This window comes from Xyrauchen texanus, chromosome 45 (genome assembly GCF_025860055.1).
Source record: "Xyrauchen texanus isolate HMW12.3.18 chromosome 45, RBS_HiC_50CHRs, whole genome shotgun sequence".
Taxonomy (NCBI): domain Eukaryota; kingdom Metazoa; phylum Chordata; class Actinopteri; order Cypriniformes; family Catostomidae; genus Xyrauchen; species Xyrauchen texanus.
In genome coordinates this window covers 3971358-3995671 of record NC_068320.1, presented here as the reverse complement: position 1 = coordinate 3995671, position 24314 = coordinate 3971358, and the positions used below count along the sequence as shown (strand labels likewise).

The 24314-nt window shown below is 43.2% G+C and overlaps 1 protein-coding gene across 5 annotated transcripts in view; it reads left to right on the top strand.

Moving 5' to 3' along the window:
- The window catches only part of LOC127637437 (IQ motif and SEC7 domain-containing protein 3-like), a 339913-nt gene extending 324613 nt beyond the window's left edge, over window positions 1–15300 (top strand). For 3 of the 5 annotated variants that reach the window (XM_052118503.1, XM_052118506.1, XM_052118505.1), the window contains 2 exons: window positions 4601–4647; window positions 10977–11154. In XM_052118503.1, the coding sequence (XP_051974463.1) occupies window positions 4601–4647; window positions 10977–11120 (191 nt within the window). In that variant the 3' untranslated portion in view covers window positions 11121–11154. Of the gene's footprint in view, window positions 1–4600; window positions 4648–10976; window positions 11155–14771 lie in introns of those variants that run through there. The other 2 variants (XM_052118507.1, XM_052118504.1) reach the window with 2 other exon arrangements.
- Window positions 15301–24314: the final 9014 nt, after the last annotated feature.

The following is a 24314-nucleotide window of genomic DNA, read 5'->3' as shown; positions in this document are numbered from 1 at the left end:
ACGGCCGGTTTGCCTCCTCCCTAGAGCCAGGTCTGGAGGATGACATCGCCGCTGCATCAGAGAGTGCTCAGGCGTCTGACGCTGAAGATTCGACTGTGCGGCCGCCCTTTGGCCAGCCCGTCCAGTCTGACGCGCAGATGGCCGACATGCTTTACCTGGCCGCTGTGAGCATTGGGCTGGACTAGAACCTTCCGTCTTCCACCCAACTCTTGCGGCTTGACGATTGGTATCTCGGCTCCAGGTGCTGCTACCAGCCACTCTCCCCCCAGTACCTTTCTTTCCTGAAGTGCATGACGAGTTCGTCAAGGGCACCTTTTACTGCCCGGAACCGACCTCTTCGCTCGTCCGCTCTTACTACCCTGGGCGGTCCACGGATACATGTAGATCCCTCATGTGGACAGGGCGGTTGTGATACACCTGTGTCTCGAGAACGCCGCCACCTGGCGGGACCACCCAGTACTCCCCTCCAAGGCCTGTAGGACAATGTCGTCACTGACTGCGAAAGCCTACAGCGCCACTGGACAGGCCGCCTTGCATGCCATGGCTCTCCTGCAAGTACACCAATCCAAGGCACTTAAAGATCTGCACCTGGGTAATCTCGATCCCGACATGCTGCAGGAACTGAGCTCTGCCACTGATCTCGCTCTCCGAGCTATGAAGGTCACAGCGTAAGCAAACTGGCGGGTGATGGCCAGCCTCATGGTCCAGGAACGGCATATGTGGCTGAACTTGGTCAAGATGCGTGACGTTGACAAGGCACGCTTTCTCAACGCCCCCGTCTCCCAGCTCGGCCTCTTCGTCGACACAGTCAACGACTTCGCCCAGCAGTTTTTGCCGGTGAAACTGGCCATCGCTGATGAGTTTCGAAGATGTCCCTACAGGACCTCCTCCTATGTCTATAACCCGCCCCCTGCCGGTTGCGCGGAGCGAGGTAAGTGCTTTGAGTCTTTTTTCAGCACCCAAGCCTCGGGACGTATTTTTGCCTCCTGACACATTATTACCTACTCCTCCCCTAAAGCCCCACCCGGTACATCATAAACGCCCATCCCGTTAGTGCCCCTCGCACAGAGCTTAGACTGCTACGGGAAGTGGGCATCCGCACACTCAATTACTCAATGACTGGCTCTTCCTAGCACACTCTCGAGAGTTTCTATGCGCCCACAGGGACCAGGTGCTCACGCACCTCAACCATTTGGGGCTTCAGGTCAACTGGGAAAAGAGCAAGCTCTCTCCGGTTCAGAGCATCTCTTTTTTTTGGCGTGTAGTTAGACTCAGTCTCAATGACAAGCGCAGTCAGTGCTCAGGTGCCTCGCTCGCTTCAAGCCAGGCACAGCGGTTCCTCTCAAACAGTTCCAGAGGCTCCTGGGGCATATGGCATCCTCGGCCGCGGTCGCACCGCTCAGGTTGATGCATATGAGACCGCGTCAGCTCTGGCTTCAGACTCGAGTCCCGAGATGGGCATGGCACCGCGGCACATACCGTGTGTTAATTACCCCTTCGTGCCGTCAGACTGTCAACCCTTGGACAGCCCTCTGTTTTCTGCGGCCAGGAGTCCCCTACACACTTTTTCAGTTCTGCCAACAAATTTTCTATCAGACTGAGCTCGGGGCTTTGTGATGGCCTCTCCAATACCTTGACTTTGACGTCCTATAGCCATTTTGCCAAAACTTTTGAGGTATGATTTGGAAGACCCATTTGCGGCCGAGATTTAACTTCATGGCTGATTCAAAAAATGGAGTAAATTCACTTGCATTGTTTAGAGGAGGAGGCCTGAATTGAAATCCTAAAAGTCTTAAATTCTGTTTTGATGAAGAAAAAAACTCTTGGATGGCCTGAAGGTGAGTAGTAAATTTTCATTTTTTTGGTTGAACTATTCCTTTAAAGGCACAGTCAGTTTATTGTATGTAAACCTCTGACCCACTGGAATTGTGATATAGTCAATTAAATGTGAAACAATCTGTCTGTAAACAATTGTTGGAAAAATTAGCCTCTCTGAAGACTCGTCGGCCGGTGGGCTAAGGAGGAAGACTTTGTACTGGTATGCCTGACCCTCGAAGGCAAACTGGAGAAAGGGTCTGTGTCGAGTAAGAATCGAGACATGGAAGTACGCATCCTTCAGGTCTACCGCCACAAACCAATCCTGATGCCAGACGCTCGCTAAAATGCGTCTCTGCTTGAGCATCTTGAACGGGAGTCTGTGCAATGGCCGGTTCAGAACTCGTAGGTCCAAGATTGGCTGCAATCTGGTGCCTTTTTTGGGTACAATGAAGTAGGGGCTGTAAAAAGTCTAGGTTACGTATGTAACCTCTGTTACTGATGGGAACGAGATGTTGTGTTGAAGATGCAACACTTGGGGTCTCTCTTGAGCGCCGAATATACCTCTGATCTATGAAAAAAGGTGTTATTGATGGGAACGAGATGTTGTGTTGAAGAAGCAACACTTGGGGTCTCTCTTGAGCGCCGAATATACCTCTGATCTATGAAAAAAGGCCAATGAGAAGTTGGCAGACAGTATTTGCATACCCCGCCCCCGGACATAAAGGCGGGGAAATACGTCTAGTTCATTCAGGATTTTTCTGAGGAGCCGGAAATGGTCCTCGGCTCAGCGACGTGGCGGGGAGGACACAATGTCTTGTTTCCTCCATCGGGGAACGGAGGTTACATACGTAACCTAGACATTCCCTGTCTGTCGCTCACTTCGACGTTGTGTCGAAGAAGTGACACTAGGGGTCCAATTTAAATCATGCCATGCGCTGAGCCATGTATGTGTACTGCTGACACCGGAACGGGTAGGTATTTTACGTGCAAAGGTGACCAGCTGTGTCAGACTGCACATATCCTTCCCCAATGCCCCATAAAAGTCGTCGGAATCCTTCTGGTTACCCTAAACAACGGAACAAGGCAACGCGGTCCGAGAACCAAGCCCGGGTGGGCCAGTAGGGAGCCACTAGGGTGACTTGCTCCTCATCCTCCCTGACCTTGCACAGCACCTATGCAAGAAGGCTCACTGGGGGAAATGCCTACTTGCGCAGACCCGTGAGCCAGCTGTGTGCCAGTGCGTCTGCCCAGAGGGGAGCCTCTGTTCAGGCATACCAGCAGTGGGAGGTCTCTCGGGAGGCAAGCAGCTCTACCTGTCATCTTCGTCACGATCCCCGAACGAGATCGCAATACCCGGCAGAGAGGTTCCCATTGATGTCACCACTTTGCTCCCAGTGCTAACCGAACCCGTCTCATACCCGTAGGTAGAAGGATCGAGTCGGAGAGCCGCTGGGGTGGCTTGCCCTCTTACGAAGGCGAGCCACGACCGCAACTTAGCCATGGTCATGTCCTCGCAATGAGGTCACGAACCATCCACAAATGCTGACTGGGTGGGTATTACCCAGGCATGTAAGGCAGCAATCGTGGCCGTCAGAAGGGAAGAGAAATTGACTGCAACCAGGAATTACACACAAACAAAAGGGCATCTTGAAAAAGATGTTTTCGTTTGTGCCACTCTTTTAGATATTTAAATATAAACTTTTATTGATACATATATATATATATATATACATATAAGAAAGGGCTCTGTTGACGTACCTAGGGGTGTTGCTCCGGACTTAAAATACACAGTTTTCGGCAGAGGAGAGATGAATGGAACGGCAGGAAGAATTCAGCTCAGTGAATGCGTCTGCTCTGCTCCGAAGAAGAAATCTGAATGTGGTTTGTTGCATCACTCCTTTTATACCCGTATGTCCGGGGGATTGGCATGAAAATCCCATAAGCCAATTCCCATTGGCCTTTTCTCAAAAGATCAGAGATGTCTGGGCTCCCAAGGGTGACCCCTTGTGTCAACTCATTGACACAACGTCGAGTGTGTGACAGATAGGGAACATCCACTTGTATATTATATTACTGTATATTCATATATTTTATGCAGTGAAAATACTTAAGATTGTTTTATGTTTCACAAAACCCAGCTCCATGTTATGCTCGTCAGTCACTGCCATGAAGTGAAGGTCGAGGTTGATCGAGTTCCAAGTTGTCTGGAAGTTTTCCACAAAGAATGCAGCATTTTATTAACAAGTTCTTCCTTATTTTTTATCTCTGAATGTAAAGTCATAAGAATCTAAGGTTTTCTCTCTCTCCCCACGCACTGTGTGCACGTGCATCAGAAAGCACGGTTTTATCCAAGAATGTGAGAAAATAGCACCTTTTAATGCAAAAATTATCCTGGGTTTTACTTATTTCAGAATCGTCTGTGTTCTGTATGTTCATCTTTCTCCATGTTTGTTCGTCTCTCTATCACTCTCACGTGCAGCCAGGTGGAGCGTTGCACACACAGATATTTTTGAACATACTGTGATATAGACAGTAAACAGACAGTAAATTTCTACCGGTTGACACAATATACAGTCGCCACGATATATATCACCATACCACCTAGCCCTAATGTCTGGGTCATATTTTACCCCAAATTAAATGAAAAAATATATACATTTTGCTTATGATTATGAAGTGAACTTAGTTTCAAACTTATGTACCCAAATTATTGTCTTGCACTGTATATATATAGTATAAATCTTTGATCTTCAATCTGATTTGGACTCTTTTCTTTGGTTAGGCAAACAGGAAATGAACACACCACAGAGTGGACACAATGCAGTAGAGGTAAGAGCTAAGTGTTCACCCAGGTAAGTCCCTACAGACCCCTAGAAACATCCGTCAAACAAGTCTATAGATGACAGCTCATACAACATGAAGTCGGTGAAAGTTAACAGGCCACAATAGCCTCATCTTCCTGCTGCAGTCAAAATGCAGTGTCTTCAGCCAAATGACCATCCTTTCCCCTAAAGTCATTCTTAAAGGTATCGCTGCCAAAGTTAAGTCAACAGCAGTCCCCTAGATGTCAAACTCATCTGCTGCCTCCTCCTGTTAAATTAACAGTGCAGTGTGGAGGAGAATTTTACCAACTTGTTTCGTGAAACAGAATTACAGATTTTTACCAATTTGTGTCTGTTATTTCAAGGAAAGTATAAAAATCAGAAGCTCTAAAATTTTATAGAAATGGTGTTTATATTTTTGGACAAGTCCAATAGAGCTGTTTTTTAAAGATACTGCACAGAGGAAGTGCATTGTGGTTTATTTGTTGTAGTGTTTTGAAAGGGAGAATTTGAATCAAGTGTACAAATCATGTGTGGTTCCATCTAAATATTAATTTAGAAAGAGAAGCACAGATACAGAAAAAGTTTTGTACCTGAGGAGAAATATTCCGGATTCAATGCAAGTTTAGCCAAAAGCAGGGTGACATTATTAATGATGGACTTCAAAGACATTGGTCATTTATCTTACAGTTCAAACACAATCGATGTTTAAACACTGACCCTTAACACTTACTTAGTTTAATAATTTTAAACCATGACTTTAACTATACATAAGTAATATTTACATTATATTCATGATGTTAGCCAGAGGGGAACTGGCCCCCACAGTGAGTCTGGTTTCTCCCAAGGTTATTTTTCTCCATTAATCTACATCTTATGGAGTTTTGTGTTCCTTGCCACAGTCGCCTACAGCTTGCTCACTGGAGTTATAAATACATCTACTATTTAATTATTTTTAAACACGATTAAGAATCGTATTTTATCTAATTACACAATGATGATTCATTGACTTTATAGACATTACAGTTTTATCGTCTGTTAATGCTGATCTTCTGTAAGGCTGCTTTGAAACGATGTGTGTTGTGAAAGGTGCTATACAAATAAAATTGACTTGACTTGACTTGAATGTTCTTACAATAAATGTAAATGGGCCAATGCAATAAACATTCAAATACAAACTGTTACAAAATTATAAATATTTATAAATATTCGTTGTGGCATTGTTTTGAAACCTTATGCTGAGTCACAACATTTATTTTCATCCAGAGTTGCATACATTTTTTACTGAGATCTTGTATTGGAGAGTCCCAAAGACTTTCAATGGGGTTAAGGTCAGGACTCTGTGGTGGCCAATTCATGTGTGAAAATGATTCCTCAAGCTCATGCTGAACAACTCTTTCATAATTTATGCCTTATTAATCTTTCTGGTATATACCCATGCCATTAGGATAACCTGGTCATTCAGTACATTCAGGTAGTCAGCTGACTTCATTTTATTGCCGCATAATGTTGCTGTGCCTAGACATGCACTTCCCTTCTTACTCTGACGCGCCCATCACTTTGGAATAAGGTATATCTGGAGTCATCAGACCACATGACCTTTTTCCATTGCTCCACTGTCCAATCTTTATGCTCCCTAGCAAATTTAAGTTGTTTTTTTCCAATTAGCCTCACTAACAAGCTGTTTAGTCCTCTTACTTTCACTATTAAACATCCGTGTGTTATAATGTCATTTTTATTTTTTTTACAATGTGACTTCACCAAGCGTTTTAGCATTTAGACAGTTCTCAACCCAATTCCTGTGATTTCAGCAATCTCCTTAATAATAATAATAATAATTCGTTTTTACTGAAACAGTCTTTTCCATGACTGCGGGATGCGTCTTCCGACATTGTTGTTTAAGAAATGAGAAGCTACACACAGGGTTAAAAGAATTGTTGCATACTGAAACATATTAATCACTGCAACATCTGTAACTGCCGCGGAGGATGCTATATGTCCCAGAAACCTCTGGAAAAGTTTTAAAGGGACCGTTGTGCCTGGCCTGAAGGTGGCGAGGCATTCTAGCACTGACTTCGCACGCTCGTTGGTGAGACGTGCTAACATTGAGACTGAGTCTAACTCCATGCCGAGAAAAGAGATGCTCTGAACCGGGGCAAGCTTTCTATTTTCCCAGTTCACCTGAAGCCCCAGACGGCTGAGGTGCCTGAGCACCTGGTCTCTGTGCGTGCATAGTAAATCTCACGAGGGGGCCAAGATGAGCCAAACATTGAGGTAATTGAGTATGCGTATGCCGGCTTCTCGGAGCGGGGCAAGGGCTGCCTCTGCGACTTTCGTGAAGACGCGAGGGGACAGAGACAGGCCGAAGGGGAGGACTTTGTACTGATACGCCTGGCCGTCGAACGCGAACCGTAGAAAGGGTCTGTGTCGTGGCAGGATCGAGACGTGAAAGTACGCGTCCTTCAGGTCTACCGCTGCGAATCAATCTACATTCACCTAAAGGATTATTAGGAACACCTGTTAAATTTCTCATTAATGCAATTATCTAATCAACCAATCACATGGCAGTTGCTTCAATGCATTTAGGGGTGTGGTCCTGGTCAAGACAATCTCCTGAACTCCAAACTGAATGTCAGAATGGGAAAGAAAGTTGATTTAAGCAATTTTGAGCGTGGCATGGTTGTTGGTGCCAGACGGGCCGGTCTGAGTATTTCACAATCTGCTCAGTTACTGGGATTTTCACGCACAACCATTTCTAGGGTTTACAAAGAATGGTGTGAAAAGGGAAAAACATCCAGTATGCGGCAGTCCTGTGGGCGAAAATGCCTTGTTGATGCTAGAGGTCAGAGGAGAATGGGCCGACTGATTCAAGCTGATAGAAGAGCAACTTTGCCTGAAATAACAACTCGTTACAACCGAGGTATTTGTGAAGCCACAGTAAAGCATTTGTGAAGCCACAACACGCACAACCTTGAGGCGGATGGGCTACAACAGCAGAAGACCCCACCGGGTACCACTCATCTCCACTACAAATAGGAAAAATAGGCTACAATTTGCAAGAGCTCACCAAAATTGGACAGTTGAAGACTGGAAAAATGTTGCCTGGTCTGATGAGTCTCAATTTCTGTTGAGACATTCAGATGGTAGAGTCAGAATCTGGCGTAAACAGAATGAGAACATGGATCCATCATGCCTTGTTACCACTGTGCAGGCTGGTGGTGGTGGTGTAATGGTGTGGGGGATGTTTTCTTGGCACACTTTAGGCCCCTTAGTGCCAATTAGGCATCGTTTAAATGCCACGGCCTACCTGAGCATTGTTTCTGACCATGTCCATCCCTTTATGGCCACCATATACCCATCCTCTGATGGCTACTTCCAGCAGGATAATGCACCATGTCACAAAGCTTGAATCATTTCAAATTGGTTTCTTGAACATGACAATGAGTTCACTGTACTAAAATGGCCCCCACAGTCACCAGATCTCAACCCAATAGAGCATCTTTGGGATGTGGTGGAACGGGAGCTTCGTGCCCTGGATGTGCATTCCACAAATTTCCATCAACTGCAAGATGCTATCCTATCAATATGGGCCAACATTTCTAAAGAATGCTTTCAGCACCTTGTTGAATCAATGCCACGTGGAATTAAGGCAGTTCTGAAGGCGAAAGGGGGTCAAACACAGTATTAGTATGGTGTTCCTCATAATCCTTTAGGTGAGTGTAGATGCCGGACGCCAGATAGAATTTGTTTCTGGGTGAGCATTTTGAACGGGAGTTTGGACAGAGCCCGGTTGAAAACTCGCAGGTCCAAGATCGTTCGTAAGCCGCCGCCTTTCTTGGGTACAATGAAGGGCTGTAGAAACCCTTCTTCATTTCAGTTGGAGGGACAGGCTCTATCGCATCTTTGAGTAAAAGAGAGGCGATTTCCTCGCGCAGGGACTTGGCATGTTCGCCGTATACTGCGGAAAAATGGACGCCCGCGAAGGGGGGCGGAGGCCTGGCAAACTGAATTGCATAACCGAGTCGAATGGTCCGGTGCAGCCAGCGTGATGGGTTGGGCAGTGAAAGCCACGCCTCTAAACTCCGTGCTAGGGGCACCAAGGGGATGAGTATTTTGGACGTACCCGGTGGGGCTTCGCAGCGGGCGGAACAGGTAATATGGCGTCGGGAGGCAGTGATGCGTCCCGAGGCTCTGGTGCTGAGAACGGACTTGAAGCACTTACCTTGCTCCACGCACCCGGCAGGGGGCTGGTTCGTGACTGAGGAGGATGTTGATGTTGATGTTGGCGTCCTCTGGACTCGTTTGAACCGGCCGGCCGGGGAACAGTCATGGGGCTGAGGGCAGGGTTACCGCGTTCAGGAAGCCGGGACTGTTGAGATCTGGAAGCAAAGTGCCGTGAGAACGGCATGTGCGGGCCAGGTGACCCAGAGACAAATGAAATAGCACTTTTATTGAGAATTTGGGTACCGCAGCAAATTAAAAAACACAAGATTCTCCTCCCGGCCCTCCACTGGGGGACGGAGCAGTCTTACCACCTCCGGAGCTAACGTCTTGGACTCTGGGTCTGTCTCAGGAGTGCCTGAGAGCTGGGCCCGGGTTGAGGCGGAGCAGTGTGTTTCTTAGCCGCAGGGGGACGCCCTTGGCGAGCAGACGGGGCATGGCCCGGGGCGGCAGGTTTGCGGCGGGTCATGATGTGAGAGATGGCCTCCGTCTGCTTCTTCACCGTGGAGAACTGTTGGGCGAAGTCCTCGACGGTGTCGCCGAAGAGGCCAAACTGGGAGACGGGCGTTGAGGAAGCGAGTCTTGTCAGCTTCACGCATCTCGACCAGGTTCAGCCACAGTTGACGTTCCTGGACCACGAGTGTGGCCATCGCCTGCCCGAGCGCCTGCGCTGTGACCTTTGTCGCTCTCAGGGCGAGGTCGGTCACTGAGCGCAGTTCCTGCAGCATGTCGGGATCAGGGCCACCCCGTGCATGTTTCTGAGTGCCTTGGCCTGGTGGACTTGCAGGAGAGCCATGGCATGCAGGGCTGAAGCGGCGCTGTAGGCGCCAGCGTCAGATACCGCGCTCTCCGATGCAGCGGCGAGCTTATCCATTTCGGTCTCGAGAGGATAGGCAGACTGGCTGTGAGGCGAGCCGCTGTTACCTCGAGCACGGACGGGAGTCAAAACGAGCGTGCCGGGGGGCCCGAGGGGGCGTACCCGGCAGAGCTGCACCCGCTGCCATCCCCAAATCGCCACCATCCACAAACACAGCCTCGGTGTGATCGCTGCCCAAACACACGAGACAACACCTGTGGCCGTCTGAAGCGGAGAGCATCCAGGAACAACACAGGGGCAGAAAGGCGTCTTGAAAAAGACTCGTCCTGAAAAGGACATTCAACGCCGCTGTGTTTTGCTCTTTTAGAGGAAATTACTCTTAATAATAAAATCACACCAATTTATGTAGGCTCACAGGTTGGTTAGATCAGTTTTACTATCAGATATAAATTAATAATTAATGTTTATTGAAGTAATACAGGAGTTCTTGACGTGGCAGAGGCTGGCTTAAACACAATATTCAAACAAACAAACCAGGAATACTTATTATAATATAACAAGATTTATTATAATCAAACAGTAATGAACACTGCCAATACTAAAAACATAAGGTGGAAATCCTAACTAAATGGTGGAGCTATATGCTAGTGTATGTGTGTGTCTCGAATCGGTAACCAAGACACAAAATGGCGGACTAAACTCCTTGTGAGGAACTAGTCAAAATGGAGGGCTAGGCCGGAAAGGGCGGAGCCAACGATTATGTGAAGGTGTAGGGAAAGCAAGATGGCTGGATCAGATCCAGCACAACAGAGCTAATACCAGGTACGGGTGGTAATGAGCAGACACACAAAGGAACTGAACGAAACAGGCGGGAGAATTTGAAAAACATCGGCCTGATTCACACATAAACCGCGGTGCTGCTCACTCCGTGAATTTCAATGTGTGTGTGTGAGAGAGAGGGAGAGAGAGAGCGAACAAACAGGGGTTCATGCAATTTAACAGAGACACGCTGGTAACAGCGCGATTGAATCGTTGATTCAGATCACTCAATAAATTAACATTTCCCCAAAAATTACGATCTCATAACTCCAAACAGCAATCAGTGATCGTAGTTAAACGTACAGTTGTAAACAAAACATTAAACGTTCAGCGATCGTAGTTAACATACAAACGAAAACAAAACATTAAACATTCAGCAATCAAATATATATGATTTAGGTTTATAAGAAAAGTCACAGTTTCTAAACTAAATCTGCCCAGATATCAAGCCTTACTTGTGAAATCCTGTGTGATTTCAGCAGGGTTGTCTGTTGGATTCCTGTTGCATTGAGCGGTCAGGAGAAACAATCTGGATTCGGTCCTTGGTCTCATGCTCGTCAACGAAAAGACACGTCTCTGCGTTGGTTCTCGGGTCCGGTGATCGCAAGAAACGCGAGAGGTAGTCAACGTTGTGGGAAAACTATTGAGAAGGGAAGCTGGTCGCCTTTTCCATTTTCTATATAAATTCACTGTTGTTTCACAGTGAAGATGAAATGAACCATCTCAAGGATGATCAGAAGAAATGGACAGCACCAGAGTTAAATATATGAGTGTCACAGCTCACATGAGTGTCACATGTGATATTTCAGTTTTTCTTTTTTAATAAATGTGCAAAAATGTCAACAATTCTGTGTTTTTCTGTCAATATGGGGTGCTGTGTGTACAATAATGAGGAAAAAAATGAACTTAAATGATTTTAGCAAATGGCTGCAATATAACAAAGAGTGAAAAATTTAAGGGGGTCTGAATACTTTCCGTACCCACTGTATATACAACTAAATACGACCTCACGTTTTATACATTTGCAGCCTCTGAAACTTCCGTCCGTCATAAAAAATAAATCGATGGTTCGATTTGCTGCATTTTTCGCATCCGTAGCAAATATTTTGAGGGGTTTTGACAATCGAGAGCCACCAAATGACGAATATGAAAAAACGAATACGACAGTTTTGGCATAGGCGGAGTTTGACATTCGAGCCGGGGGGCAAAAAAAAATAAATCATTGTAGCAGCTGCAATATTTTTTTTTGTTGAAAAAATGCGATTACCCGTTTCAGACACCAGGGGGGGGCAATGCTCCCCCTGCCCCCCCAGCAAACTCCACGCCTGAGTTTCGGAGTCAGTCAGGGTGCAAGGACCTTAAACTTTTGAGGCTTGCGCAGCTTCTCGAGGAGAAATCAAACAAATGAGCACCGTTTTCTAAAGTCTATGAGCGCAGCACACACAAATAAACTAAATTGACATACTGCAGTTAAATTTCAAAATGTGGTGTTTTTATATTTATAACATTTGAATACAGTTCAGCAACATACATCACACGACCTGACGACCAAGAGAGCTGACAATTGACCATCACTTAATATACCATCACCTCACGATTGAAAATGTGACACTGATTTCATATGACAGTTCAACAAACAAGTTAATAATATTAAGTCACTTACATTTTAGACGAAATAATGACTGTTTTGGTCTATTTTAGCAGCAAAATAGATCCGATGAATCCAAACAAAGATCACAGCATAGCCATAGCGCATCTCACAGCAATACTCAATCGTGTTTTGAATGATTCAGTGTTGTGAACGAATCGGTTGAGTCAAAGATTCAATGACCCAGTCACAAACATCTGTCTCATTCTTGATGAATCGGCCGTTTGAACGAATCGTTTGAATGAACGACTCAATGACTCACTTAATGAAACCGCTTTGCTTATCACCTGCATTTGCGCTCACTATCGACAAACCAATCAAATTTGTTCAAAACTTTTTTTTAAATCAGTCCAAACACATTTTAATTTTTATTCAGGAGTTATGTATATAAAACTATAACTTTTTATGACAGTAGTTTAGTGATAAAAAAAAATGTGCCCAAAAAAGTTTTTTTTCCAGTTTTTTTTCCCTTCCATCGTAGCCTACTCGCGCCCCACCGGTTGAGAACCACTGTAATAAGGCATACGTTTTCCAACTCGATACTCAATACTCACTACTCAAGAGTACTTTTAAATGAGCTACTAGTAGAGTAAAAGTAGCTGTCTTAAAAACTACTCAAGTAAGAGTAAAAGTACTTTTACTTGAGTAGTTTTTAGGACAGCTACTTTTACTCTACTCACACTTCATTTTTGGTAAGTAACAGTACTTCTACTTGAGTATGGTTTTTCAGTACTCTTTCTACCCCTGCAGAACACATTGCAGACGAAACACCATCCTTTTCCTAGAGGAAAGAGAGAGACACAAAAGATGCTTAACCAGTAGATTAGCTGTGCCAGCTGTCAATGTAGATATGATAAGAACTTCCTTAATACACTTTCAAATGTGTTCACACTGTTATACATGGCAGTGATTGGTACATGTTAGCTGGACGTGGGATATAAGGTTGATATGGACATGCCCTGAAAATGGTGAACACTGAAAAGTGTGCTAAGATAGACAGAAACATTTAAAAAGAGAATTGAAAAATGCCAGCTAAAGCTCAGTTGTGTTGGCAGGTTGCTTAGTTTGCACATGTACAGTATATAGAATGCATTTTGTAGATTTATGGTGGTTTGCCAAGTTATCTATGTTTTCTAGCTCTTTGCACTAGAGCCTTCTCAAGAGGGTTAAAATTCATTACATGGACATTTTTACCTCTTAATTTCTGACACTATTTTCCAATTCCACTGCCAAATTTACTCCTTATTGTCCCATGAGCATTGGTAACTTTGGCTAACCTGCATGGAGAACCCACTTATTTGCTAGAATTTGCAGTCGTCACCAACCATTGTCTTTCCTCTCTCAACTGAATTTGCCGCATTCGCTCATCAGTGTTGCGCTGTCAGTTATTTTATGCTTTATCTCCAGCAGTCAGGGAGATTTATTCACAAGAGTTTGATGACCTTGATTTAGCCCTCAAGCCAACCCTTGAGAGCCAACATCTATCCTGATACCAAGTTAGATGAACTCACTTTTTGAACTGTGTTCTGAAGTTTAATTGCTCAGCAAAAGTCATCAGTTCCAGAGGGAATGAAAGTTTCACGCAGAAAAGTTTGGAGAAGTGTTATTGTAGAGGCCATGAATCTGCTAAAGGAGAGTCAGATAAAGTTGCTTGTAACAGTGTGCAGTGCAAGTCCAGGAAACTCTACTTGTGAGCTAGATTTGTACATTGTCGGAAGATAAACTGGTGCTTGCCTATTCAAATCTTTCTTTCAAGATGCTAGATTGTTGTGGGCATTGCTTTGCAATTGATATGGTGTTCTGGGTGGTTTCTAGGTAGTTTCCTACGGGCCCAATTTAAAAAAATCCACACCCAAGACAGTGGCGCAAAGTGTAGTATGCAGCATATGCAATCCGAAGGGGCTGCACACAAAGGGGAGTGCCAAAACAATGGCAAAACTTTCAAGGAGGACCATGAAACCCCCATAACCCTACCACAGTTGGAGGCCCACATAAGGGAGTGCCAACATTAGGGGGCACTGTAATTGGACACACCCCCATAAGTAGGCAGCTGCTCTCCTGTCACAAGATATTGTTTGTGTCCCAAAGGTACCTGACAAGAAAAATCTGAAATCTGATTACGTAGAAAAGTAATAGCACACCTCTTTCCAAAGCCTCAACCCAATGTTGGAGCAATAGTACTTGTGATGGCATGCATGCCCATGGCATGCATTTGGATGTGTTTCATCTGTAGATGTGCAATTACCCCCCTTTCCAATTGTTTAATTTCCTGTTAAACCTGTCCCACCCCTATTTTTCCCTTTTCCTCCTTGAATGGTTCTACATTAAATTACTTCTTCCCATTATGCAATGGTGGTTTCCAAGGGAGACACAAGGGCCCTCAGTGTCCTCTTAACCACAACACACCTTAGAACCCAAACACACACAGTCCTCACACACTCCTATCCCCATTTCCAGCTTCCCACCCTTTGTTTCGAATGACACGGAAGGAACCCCTTGTACCCACGTCCACACACAACATCTTGCGCATGTCTATTGTGAAATGTGTTCACCAGAGGGCTGATGGCGGTAGAAGCAGGACAATCTTATAACATATGATGCTATCTCTGACTGTTTTCTAAACTAGGTGTCAATTCACAACAGGCTTCAGACGTACCAGATCAATACGGTGCCGTCGAGCCCTGAGTGCGCTCCCCTACTCAACCACCAGAGGGACCTCTTCCCACAGCCACTGTTGCAATGCGCCAGCCCCACACCCTCTCACGCCTACCAGCCCGTGACCCTGGTCGACATACGACCCGACACGCTAATCCAGTGCCAGCAAATCGTCAAAGTCATCGTCTTGGACAAAGGTGCCCATCGTTGCATGGGGGCATTCCTCAGCCAGAGTCCCACACATCACCAGCTCATCCAATCTGTTGTCTCCACGCCAGTCCGTTCACCTGATGGGGGAGGCTACCAGGGTGGAAATGAAAGTGCACAGCCCCCCCTACCTCCAGCACCACCACCATATAACCACCCTCATCAGTATATACCCCCAGATCCAGGCCTTGGGCTACAGAGGTCCCCAAGTGGCTCTCGTAGCCTAATATAGAGTTAAAAACAACATAGTATGAAGAACTAATAAACAGTCCAGGCAAACTTTTGATGGTATTTATGTGGGTATATTTACATGAAAGAAGTTTAATGAAAAAATGCTTATATATATATATATATATATATATATATATATATATATATATATATATATATATACAGGTGAAACTTCGAAAAATTTGAATATCGTGCAAAAGTTCATTAATTTCAGTAATTCAACTTAAAAGGTGAAACTAATATATTATATAGACCGAATACAAGCAAAGTAAGATATTTCAAGCCTTTATTTGATATAATTTTGACATATTTTAAGATTCTGAATTTGGGGTTTTCATAAGCTGTAAGCCATAATCATCAAAATTAAATTCTAATTTTTCGATTTTCACCTGTATATATATATATATATATATATATATATATATATATATATATATATATATATATATACCGTAATTTCGGACTATAAGCCGCAACTTTTTTCCCATGCTTTGAACCTCATGGCTTAAACAACGACGCGGCTAATATATGGATTTTTCCCACTTTCAAATTTTATTTAAAAAAAAAAATTCTGTGGCGTGCTCAGTTTTTTGGCGGCATGAAGCTTTCATTAGACCAATGAAATTGCAGAACGGGTTAAGGTCAAACAACTTTTTTGTTTACTGTTTAGATTAAATCGAGCGCTCAAACTTCCCATCATTCTGATTACGGTAGTCATTTTGTCACCATCAAGACACGGAGAAATGCATATGATGCAGCTTTCAAGTTGAAGGCGATTGATCTGGCTGTTGGAAAAGGAAATAGAGCTGCTGCACGGGAGACGTTGGAAACAGCAGCGTGATGAATTGACTCAGTGCAAAAAGACAACTAAAGCTGAGGCTATTCAACTCCGACACCGAAGGATATGACTTCAGTGCTTTCATGTGCACAAGAGGAGGAAGATAGTGACCAATGACTTTCTTGCTAGGCTACTGTTTACTGCTCATTTTTTATTTTTTGTTACAAGCCGTGTGTGGCAGTGGGGGCATGGTCAAGCGCCCGTCCGGGAGAGAAAAGCGGTAAGGGCGCTTACACCTGAGCTAATGTCTAACACCTGTGTCTAATTTCAGTAAGCGTGGGTAGCGGCATAAAAAGGCAGCAGAGAGAGTGTGTGTGACAGACAGACACACGTCAGTCTAGTGTTGGCGCATAGAAGTCCAAGAATTGAGAAACTTTCTAAAATGTATTGTAAACATTGCTGTGGCCATTAAAAGCCTTACCGTACGTTCACACCAGAGGCGGCGAGAGCGTGAAATCGACCGGAAGTCATTCATTTTCAAAGACAGCCAGCGTCTCTCGGCGGCGAGAAGCGGCGTGGCGAGTCTTGGGCGGCGTGGGTGTCAAATGGAAGTTCAAGTGCAGTCAACATTATGGTAATGAGCTGTGACGCGGTTCGGCGGCAACCTATTGGAATATAGAAGTGCTCCGCTCTAGCGAAGTCGAGAACATAACCGTGTAAACTTTGGTTCCCACCAAACATTCGTTCCGAAGATAAAATGGAGAAACGAATTATTGCCGTGACGGGTTTCCCTGTAATATATGACCAAGACCACAGTTATTATTACAAATGTATTTTATTTTGATAACAAACAACTATAATTTTAATTACTTTCTGCCATCGATCGATTTCTTATATTCACATTTTAAAGAGTTCATGAGGATATACGCTACTTGTGATAGGTCGGCAAAAAGTAAATGGTCGACATATCTGGATGTTTAAATTGCGGCCCCTTTAAATCACAAAACAAAGCATTCTGAACAAACGTTGCCGCCTATTTCAACTACGTCAGAGCGTCCACGAGCGACCTTGAGCGTCGAAGGCAGGGCAGCCAGAGCGAATTTTGACGCTCTCGCCGCTTCTGGTGTGAACGTACAGTTACCTGGAACATCAAGTGCCCTGCTTCACGTGTCCTTCTTGGGAAAACTGTCACACTGGCACCAGTGTGACAGTTTTCAGCACCTGATGTAAGCGCCCTTACCGCTTTTCTCTCCTGGATGGGCGCTTGACCACGCCCCCGCTGCCACACCGTGTTTCGTTAAAGCCTATTTATTTTTGTTACAAGCCGTGTTTCGTTAAAGCCTGTGTAAAGTTAATTTGTTTCAATGTACCGGTAGGCACCTGCGGCTTATAGACAGGTGCGGCTTATTTATGTTCAAAATAATATATTTTTAAAAATTCAGTGGGTGGACTTATATTCAGGTGCGCTCAATAGTCCGGAAATTACGGTATATAAAAATGTACTTAATTGCTGTGTATATTGAAATGTTATGTAGTTTTAACAAATTTCTATAATGTGTATGTCTTTCAGAACACTCTTAGGTTACATTGTTCAGGACTTATTCTTGAAAGGAATTCTCTGGTGTATTTTGTTATAGACAAAATGATTTCACAAAAATTACACAGTCAGCAACATTTGTTTTAATTCTGTCTGGGAGCTGGTCCTATCTGTAAAATCACCATTTTGGCTTTTATTATCCTACTGACATGTCTATTTATGAATGATGTGTGTATGCTTTTGATTGAAAAATGCTATACGTGCCAAAATGATCACACCTCCAACAGTGGACTTTTGCACTCTTGAACGCTTAGGGCTAGAGCAAACATTTGTGCGTTTAGCAACGATCATTTAGATTCCCTAAAGGTATACAAAGAACAAAATGCTTTTAAGATTTGTCACTAGCCACAAACTTTTACCTACTTCTAAATGTATCTAACAATGTTGTATTCCTGTGAAATGTGAATTTCTTTCTTATCACATTTCTTTGAAAATATCATTATGACATTCATATTGTACATCACGTGTTTAACTAATATGTATGTGTAAATTGTGAATAAGTATCAAGGCCCTTTCAGATGACTTGCGTCAATGTTCCTCAATGCTACAGCTACAGTTTTACCCCAGCGTTGTGTTGCACAGTTCAAACCACTTAAAGTTGGACTCCATTTGCTGACCTATATGAAGTACACTCAATAATTACCAGACAAATCATTTCATAAACAATGATTATGTATGACACAAAAATAAAAAATGGAAGAGGTATAAACAAGATGAGAATGTAGATACATTGAGTTGAGGCACAGTGCATCCCTATGACTACGGATGCACAAAATCAATATTATCAATATCTATCTGATTAGACCAATATTGATGGTAGAAAAGTGTTCCCCATCTGTCGCTCACTTTGACGTTGTGTCGAATGATGCGACACTAGGGGTTTTTCTTGAGAGCCTTGCATATCTCTGAACTTGAAAAAAGGCCAATGAGAAATTGGTAGTCAGAATTTGCATGTCCCTCCACCAGACATACTGGTATAAAAGGAGGGAATCATGCATCTGTCCATTCAGATTTTTTCTTCGGAGCTGAGCGGTTGTGTGATCAGTGAGCTGCAGTCACTTACTGTTCTACTCATCTATGTAGAGCGTATGCTGTTGGATCTATGGCGCACATCAGCGGCTTTCTCATTCTCTGCACGGCAGTGCAGCTTTGCCCCTGGGTGCTTCAACAGCGCATCTAAAAGAGAATATTTTCGTAAAAGAGTTTAACTTATCTAAAAGAGCAATACACAGCAGCATTGAATGTCCTTTTCAGGACGCGTCTTTATTAAGATGCCCTTCCGCCCCTGTGTAGTTCCTGGATGCGGTTGATTTCTCTCCGCTCCTGATGGTCACAGACGCTGCCTCGTGTGTCTGGGCAGCGATCACACCGAGGCAGCATTTGTGGATGGTTCGTGTTCTCACTGCGAGAACCTCACCATGGTTCCTCACCATTCCTTCTTAAAGAAGAACGCCACTCCAGCCGCCCCCCCACATCGCTACTTCTTCCCACGGGATTGAGGATGACCCTGCTGGCGATGGAGTCGATTTGGGGATGGCGATTTGACATGTCACTACTCACCTGCCATCTCCTCCTTTGGAGCCAGCAATGACTCAAGTTGTTGCGCGCCACTCACATCCCGGGCAACCTTAATACGGCACAACAAGGTACGCTCAGCGGAGAGTGGAGGCTCCACCCCCAGGTGGTCTAGCTGATTTGGGAGCAGTTCGGCAAAGCACAGATAGACCTGTTCGCTTCCCAAGGTCTCCCATTGCCCGCTCTGGTACTCCCTAGCGGAGTACCAATGTCTTAACAGTAACATAGTTTTTCCACCCTGTCCAATATATATAGACTTATAAAGTCACTTTTTGTACTGTCTAATCAAAGTTTTATTTGTCTGCCACAATAATACAATATATTTCAGAAAATCAGATTTTCTGAAATATATTGTATTATTGTGCCAGACAAATAAAACTATGATTAGACAGTACAAAAAGTGACTTTATAAGTCTATATATATTGTTTGCTATATCCCCACGCTTTTTTGTTGATCTATGGACATATGCATCAGATGGATGCTTTTGCAGCATTTCACTGGTCTTCAGTGTCATAAACGGCATGTTAGTATGACACTGTGTCAAGATAAATGTTGTTAAAACTTTGAAATTCACATCTCAAGATACATGTATTCTGTTGTGCTTCGTTTAGCTGTGAGAAACGTGTCCTGTGTGACTGGCTCTCATTCTATGACTGCACTGCTTGTGAGGTTTGTTGAGGAGCACTCACTGAACCTACTGACATGGCTCATAAAATAATGAAATTACATACTTCAAGCTCGAATTGCTCTGATGGCAGGAAAATATGTGCTTTATTACGGAATTTTAGTAAGCATCAGGAGGCATGATTAATTGTGTTTTTGTTTTTTGCATAATTTTTTATATAATTTATCACACTAAAATTTTAATTATTTATGCCAAATTGAACCTGATGTGATCAGTGAGTATCAGTTTATATTACTGGCCACATCAGTATCACATTAGTAATCATCCATAAATAAAAACAAATAATTATCGAATATCGTATCGGGCAAAAATTACGATATTATGGCTTTATTCTTTCTGTTATATACCAAAGCAAATACCAAGACTCTGTTCTAAATATGTTTCCATTTATCTTCACTATTTTCACTTTTTAATTCACACTTTCTTGCTACCTAGCCCCCTTGTAAAATTGCCCTTTTGTGATGCAATATACAACACTTTTTATGTGGCGCTCAAAGCGGTATATGATGCTTTTTATGAAGGTGCATTGAACTACTGATGCAAGTCATGTGAAAGGACCTTTACACTACGTCCTAACTAGATGCAATGATAAGGCGTCTTGTGATAAAAAGCTATCTTGTTCGTGTAATTCGAGTGTTTGTCCAATCCATCAGCTAACATGAGTGACGATGAGTGTAAAGATGATTTTGTCAATCTCAGATCGGAAATCTCTTGTCATATTGGGAAGCCAAAAACAACATGAAATCTCATTGATCCTAAATCCGGCTCCACATTAAACTTCAATTGGAAATTCAGAATGGCTGTGATTGTGTAATATCATACAGCAGTTTTGTGTTCAGTGTGGAAAGACAAATTGTCGCTGGAAACTTTGCACATGGTTAGGACACAGTTTTAGTGCCTGGCAATGTATCACAAATCAATGTCGAAAAAAGACCCAATTAAAGCCAGCTTTTCGCAAACACTGTTTGCAACGGCTATTGTTCTCACCCTCAGGAATTTCAGAGAATAACTGAAAGAAGACTGAGACCTTTAAATGCTTGCACTTGAACTTTATGTAGCAGCTTGAAACTTTTAAGGCCCTTGTAAAGAGGCCGTTTGATCCCAACAACAATCTTTGGACACATAGTATGCTTGTCTGATTTTGGTCTGATTTTATCAGTTGAAAGGAAAACCTGTGGTTTTGTTTATCCTTGTTTTGCTTGTATGTAGCTAGCATATGCCATATATCAGAATATAAATAAGCAATGAATAAGCTCTGTTAAATGTGGACTGACCACAATCCATCCATTTCTGAAAAAGATTGACATCTGCATAATCTTTAAAGTCAACATGAAACGGCATTCACAACCCATTTTGCTTCTTTAATGTGATAAATTGTTGAGTGAAACAGGAGAAAAAACAGGGTAGGACTGGATTTTATTTGTTGTGAATGGATTGGATCTTGAAAAGTGGGCATTACGTACCAGAATGGATATGTAAAGGGGACACCCCTCCTGAAACACCATCAGCACCCAATTTTAAGGAAGCTTTTTGAAAGGGAAGTTGAGGCTGAAGGTCAAATTCACCCTTAAGAACAGTTTTGCATATCCTAATTGTAATGGTTCTTTTTCAAATATATCGTGTAGCCAGACCTTTGACTAAAACATATATTTAAAGATTTGATGTCACTAACCTGGTCAAATTTGGCAAATCCAGTTTCATCCTCAAAACCACTTTTTGTATAATGCAGAACCTTGTGAACACAACTCTGTTTACACATGGACTGATAAAATAGTCCTTGTGCCTTTACTGAGGGAAGTTTGCCAAAAACGAAAGTAATTTTAGAGGCACAATAAGACCAAGAATTTAACGAAGTAAATAGGGTCGAAGCTGATTTGACGTTGACTTTAATTTTAGTAGTCTATATTAATCGTAACACCATTGACGTCTCATAGATAATTGTGTGTCCTACTTTATCTGTTTGCTTATATGTTTGCGTGTTTGTTTCATAATTATATTGCTGCTGTTTTGGGCTCCCAATCCAATCTTCTCTTTCTCTTCTCACTGTGTGGTTATTTCTGTACACAGTGATGAATTCAGATGACAGATACTGGTTGTTTTTGGTGTCGCTTCATTACTTTTACCCAACCAGAGTTAATTTGTCATGAACATCATGCAAATCTATTTTCCTCTTCATACTCAATCCTCCAGAAGATGAGCAACGAGGACTCTCATCAATGAGCATCTTCAAAAAGAACAAAAAGCACCATGAAAGTAGTTCATACAAAGGTGTCAAGCCTGGCAATGCTTCAAAGTCATTGGTATTGATAGAACCGATTTTTAGCCCCCCAAATATCTCTTACTCTGCAATCAGTATGCAAATCTGTGATCGCCTATTTGAAACTCTTAAACAGTTTAAACACTTGTAGCACTGCACTAGTTTGAAGTGTGAGACTGCTTTGGTCACTTTTTTTGCCTTTAAAGAGTGACTATAGCCAGGGTTGAGTAAGCAAATCCATGTAACGGGATTACGTATTTAAAATACAAAATATAAGTAACTGTATTTCACTACAGTTACAATTTAAATAATTGGTATTTAGAATACAGTTACATTGTCACTAAAATAAAGATGTAAAGTAAAAATATTGAGAATGAATAGAGAAGTGATAGACTCTTGCTTTTATGAATGCAGTCCATTCATCGTTTAAACTTGAAGTGGGGGTAACACAATGGGCAGCAACATCTCCTCACCACTGACCCTCAACACTGGAGGTCTGTTCACTCCTTTATTCCCTGTACACACATGACTGTGTGGCAACACACAGCTCCAATGCCATAATTAAGTTTGCTGATGATATGACGGTGGTCTGATCACTGACAATAATGAATCAGCCTACAGAGAGAAGGTGCACACTCTGGTGTCAGGAGCACAACCTCTCCCTCAACGTCAGTAAGACCAAGGAGCTTGTGGTGGACTTCAGGAGAAAAGACAGAGAATACAACCCCATCACATCAATGGAGCACCGGTGGAGAGAGTCAGCAGCTTTGAGTTCCTCAGTGTCCACATCACAGAGGAACTCACATGGTCTGTCCACACTGAGGCCGTTGTGAAGAAGGCTCACCAGTGCATCTTCTTCATGAGATGGCTGAGGAAGTTTGGAATGAACCACCACATCCTCACACAGTTCTACACCAGCACAGTAGAGAGGATCCTGACTGACTGCATCACTGCCTGGTACGGCAACAGTACCACCCTCAACCGCAAAGCCCTGTAAAGGGTGGTGCGAACTGCCAGACACATCATCGGTCAGCTTCCTCCCCTCCAGGACATATATACCAGGCGGTGTGTGAAAAAAGCTTGGAGGATCATCAGAGACTCAAGCCAACTGCACCATGTGCTGCTCTCACTACTACCATCAGGCAGGCGGTATCGTAGCATCAGGACCAGCACAAGTTGACTCCATGACAGCTTCTTCCTACAAGCAATCAGCCTTTTGAACTCTTGATCTCTCACAATCAATATACATCAGCACTGCACTTTTATTAATCTTATTATTGCACTTGTGTATATGGTTGTGTGACAAATACATTTGATTTGATTTAATATACATGGATCCACCTGACCTAGTGTGCAGCTTATCAGTACAGCAAAACGTTCACCAAGTGGTGTGGCAAAACTGTCTACAAGTTTTAATGCAAGTAGGAAAAGCTGCTTGTCTGCCTGTTATAGGGTGCCAATACATCCTTTTCCCATGACTTACGCTTACTTTTTGAAATTAGATGTCTTCCTGTTAAGTCAATAGGCACACTGGAATGTTTGGGCATACTGTACAAATATGGATTTATATGTAAACTATATATATATGTGGCAATTACTGTGGTTTCAATGTTATGATGTCATCAGCAATCCAGTTCTATAATAATGTCACCCAACAGCAATGTGAATGTCTGGTAGAGAGCATGCCAAAATGCATGAAAGCTGTGACAGAAAATCAGTAATATTCCCTATCTGTCACTCACTCGACGTTGTGTTGAGTTAACACTAGGGGTTCACTCTTGGGAGTCCAGACATCTCTGATCTTTGAGAAAAGGCCAATGAGAATTGGCGTGTGGAATTTGCATGCCACTCCCCCGGACATACGGGTATAAAAGGAGTGCTGCTCAGATTTCTTCTTCGGAGCCGAGCGGACATACTCACAGAGCTGAATTCCTCCTGCTGTTCCATTCATCTCTCTCTCTCTCTGAAAAGGTGTTGGATCTACACCTTTTCAGAGTAACACCCCTGGGTGCTTCAACAGCTGAGAAGACCTTCTTGTGTATATATATATATATATATATATATATATATATATATATATATATATATATATATATATATAAGGGCTGTCAATCGATTAAAATTTTTAATCAAATTAATTACATGGTGTCCCGATTAATTAATCTCAATTAATCGCATATACA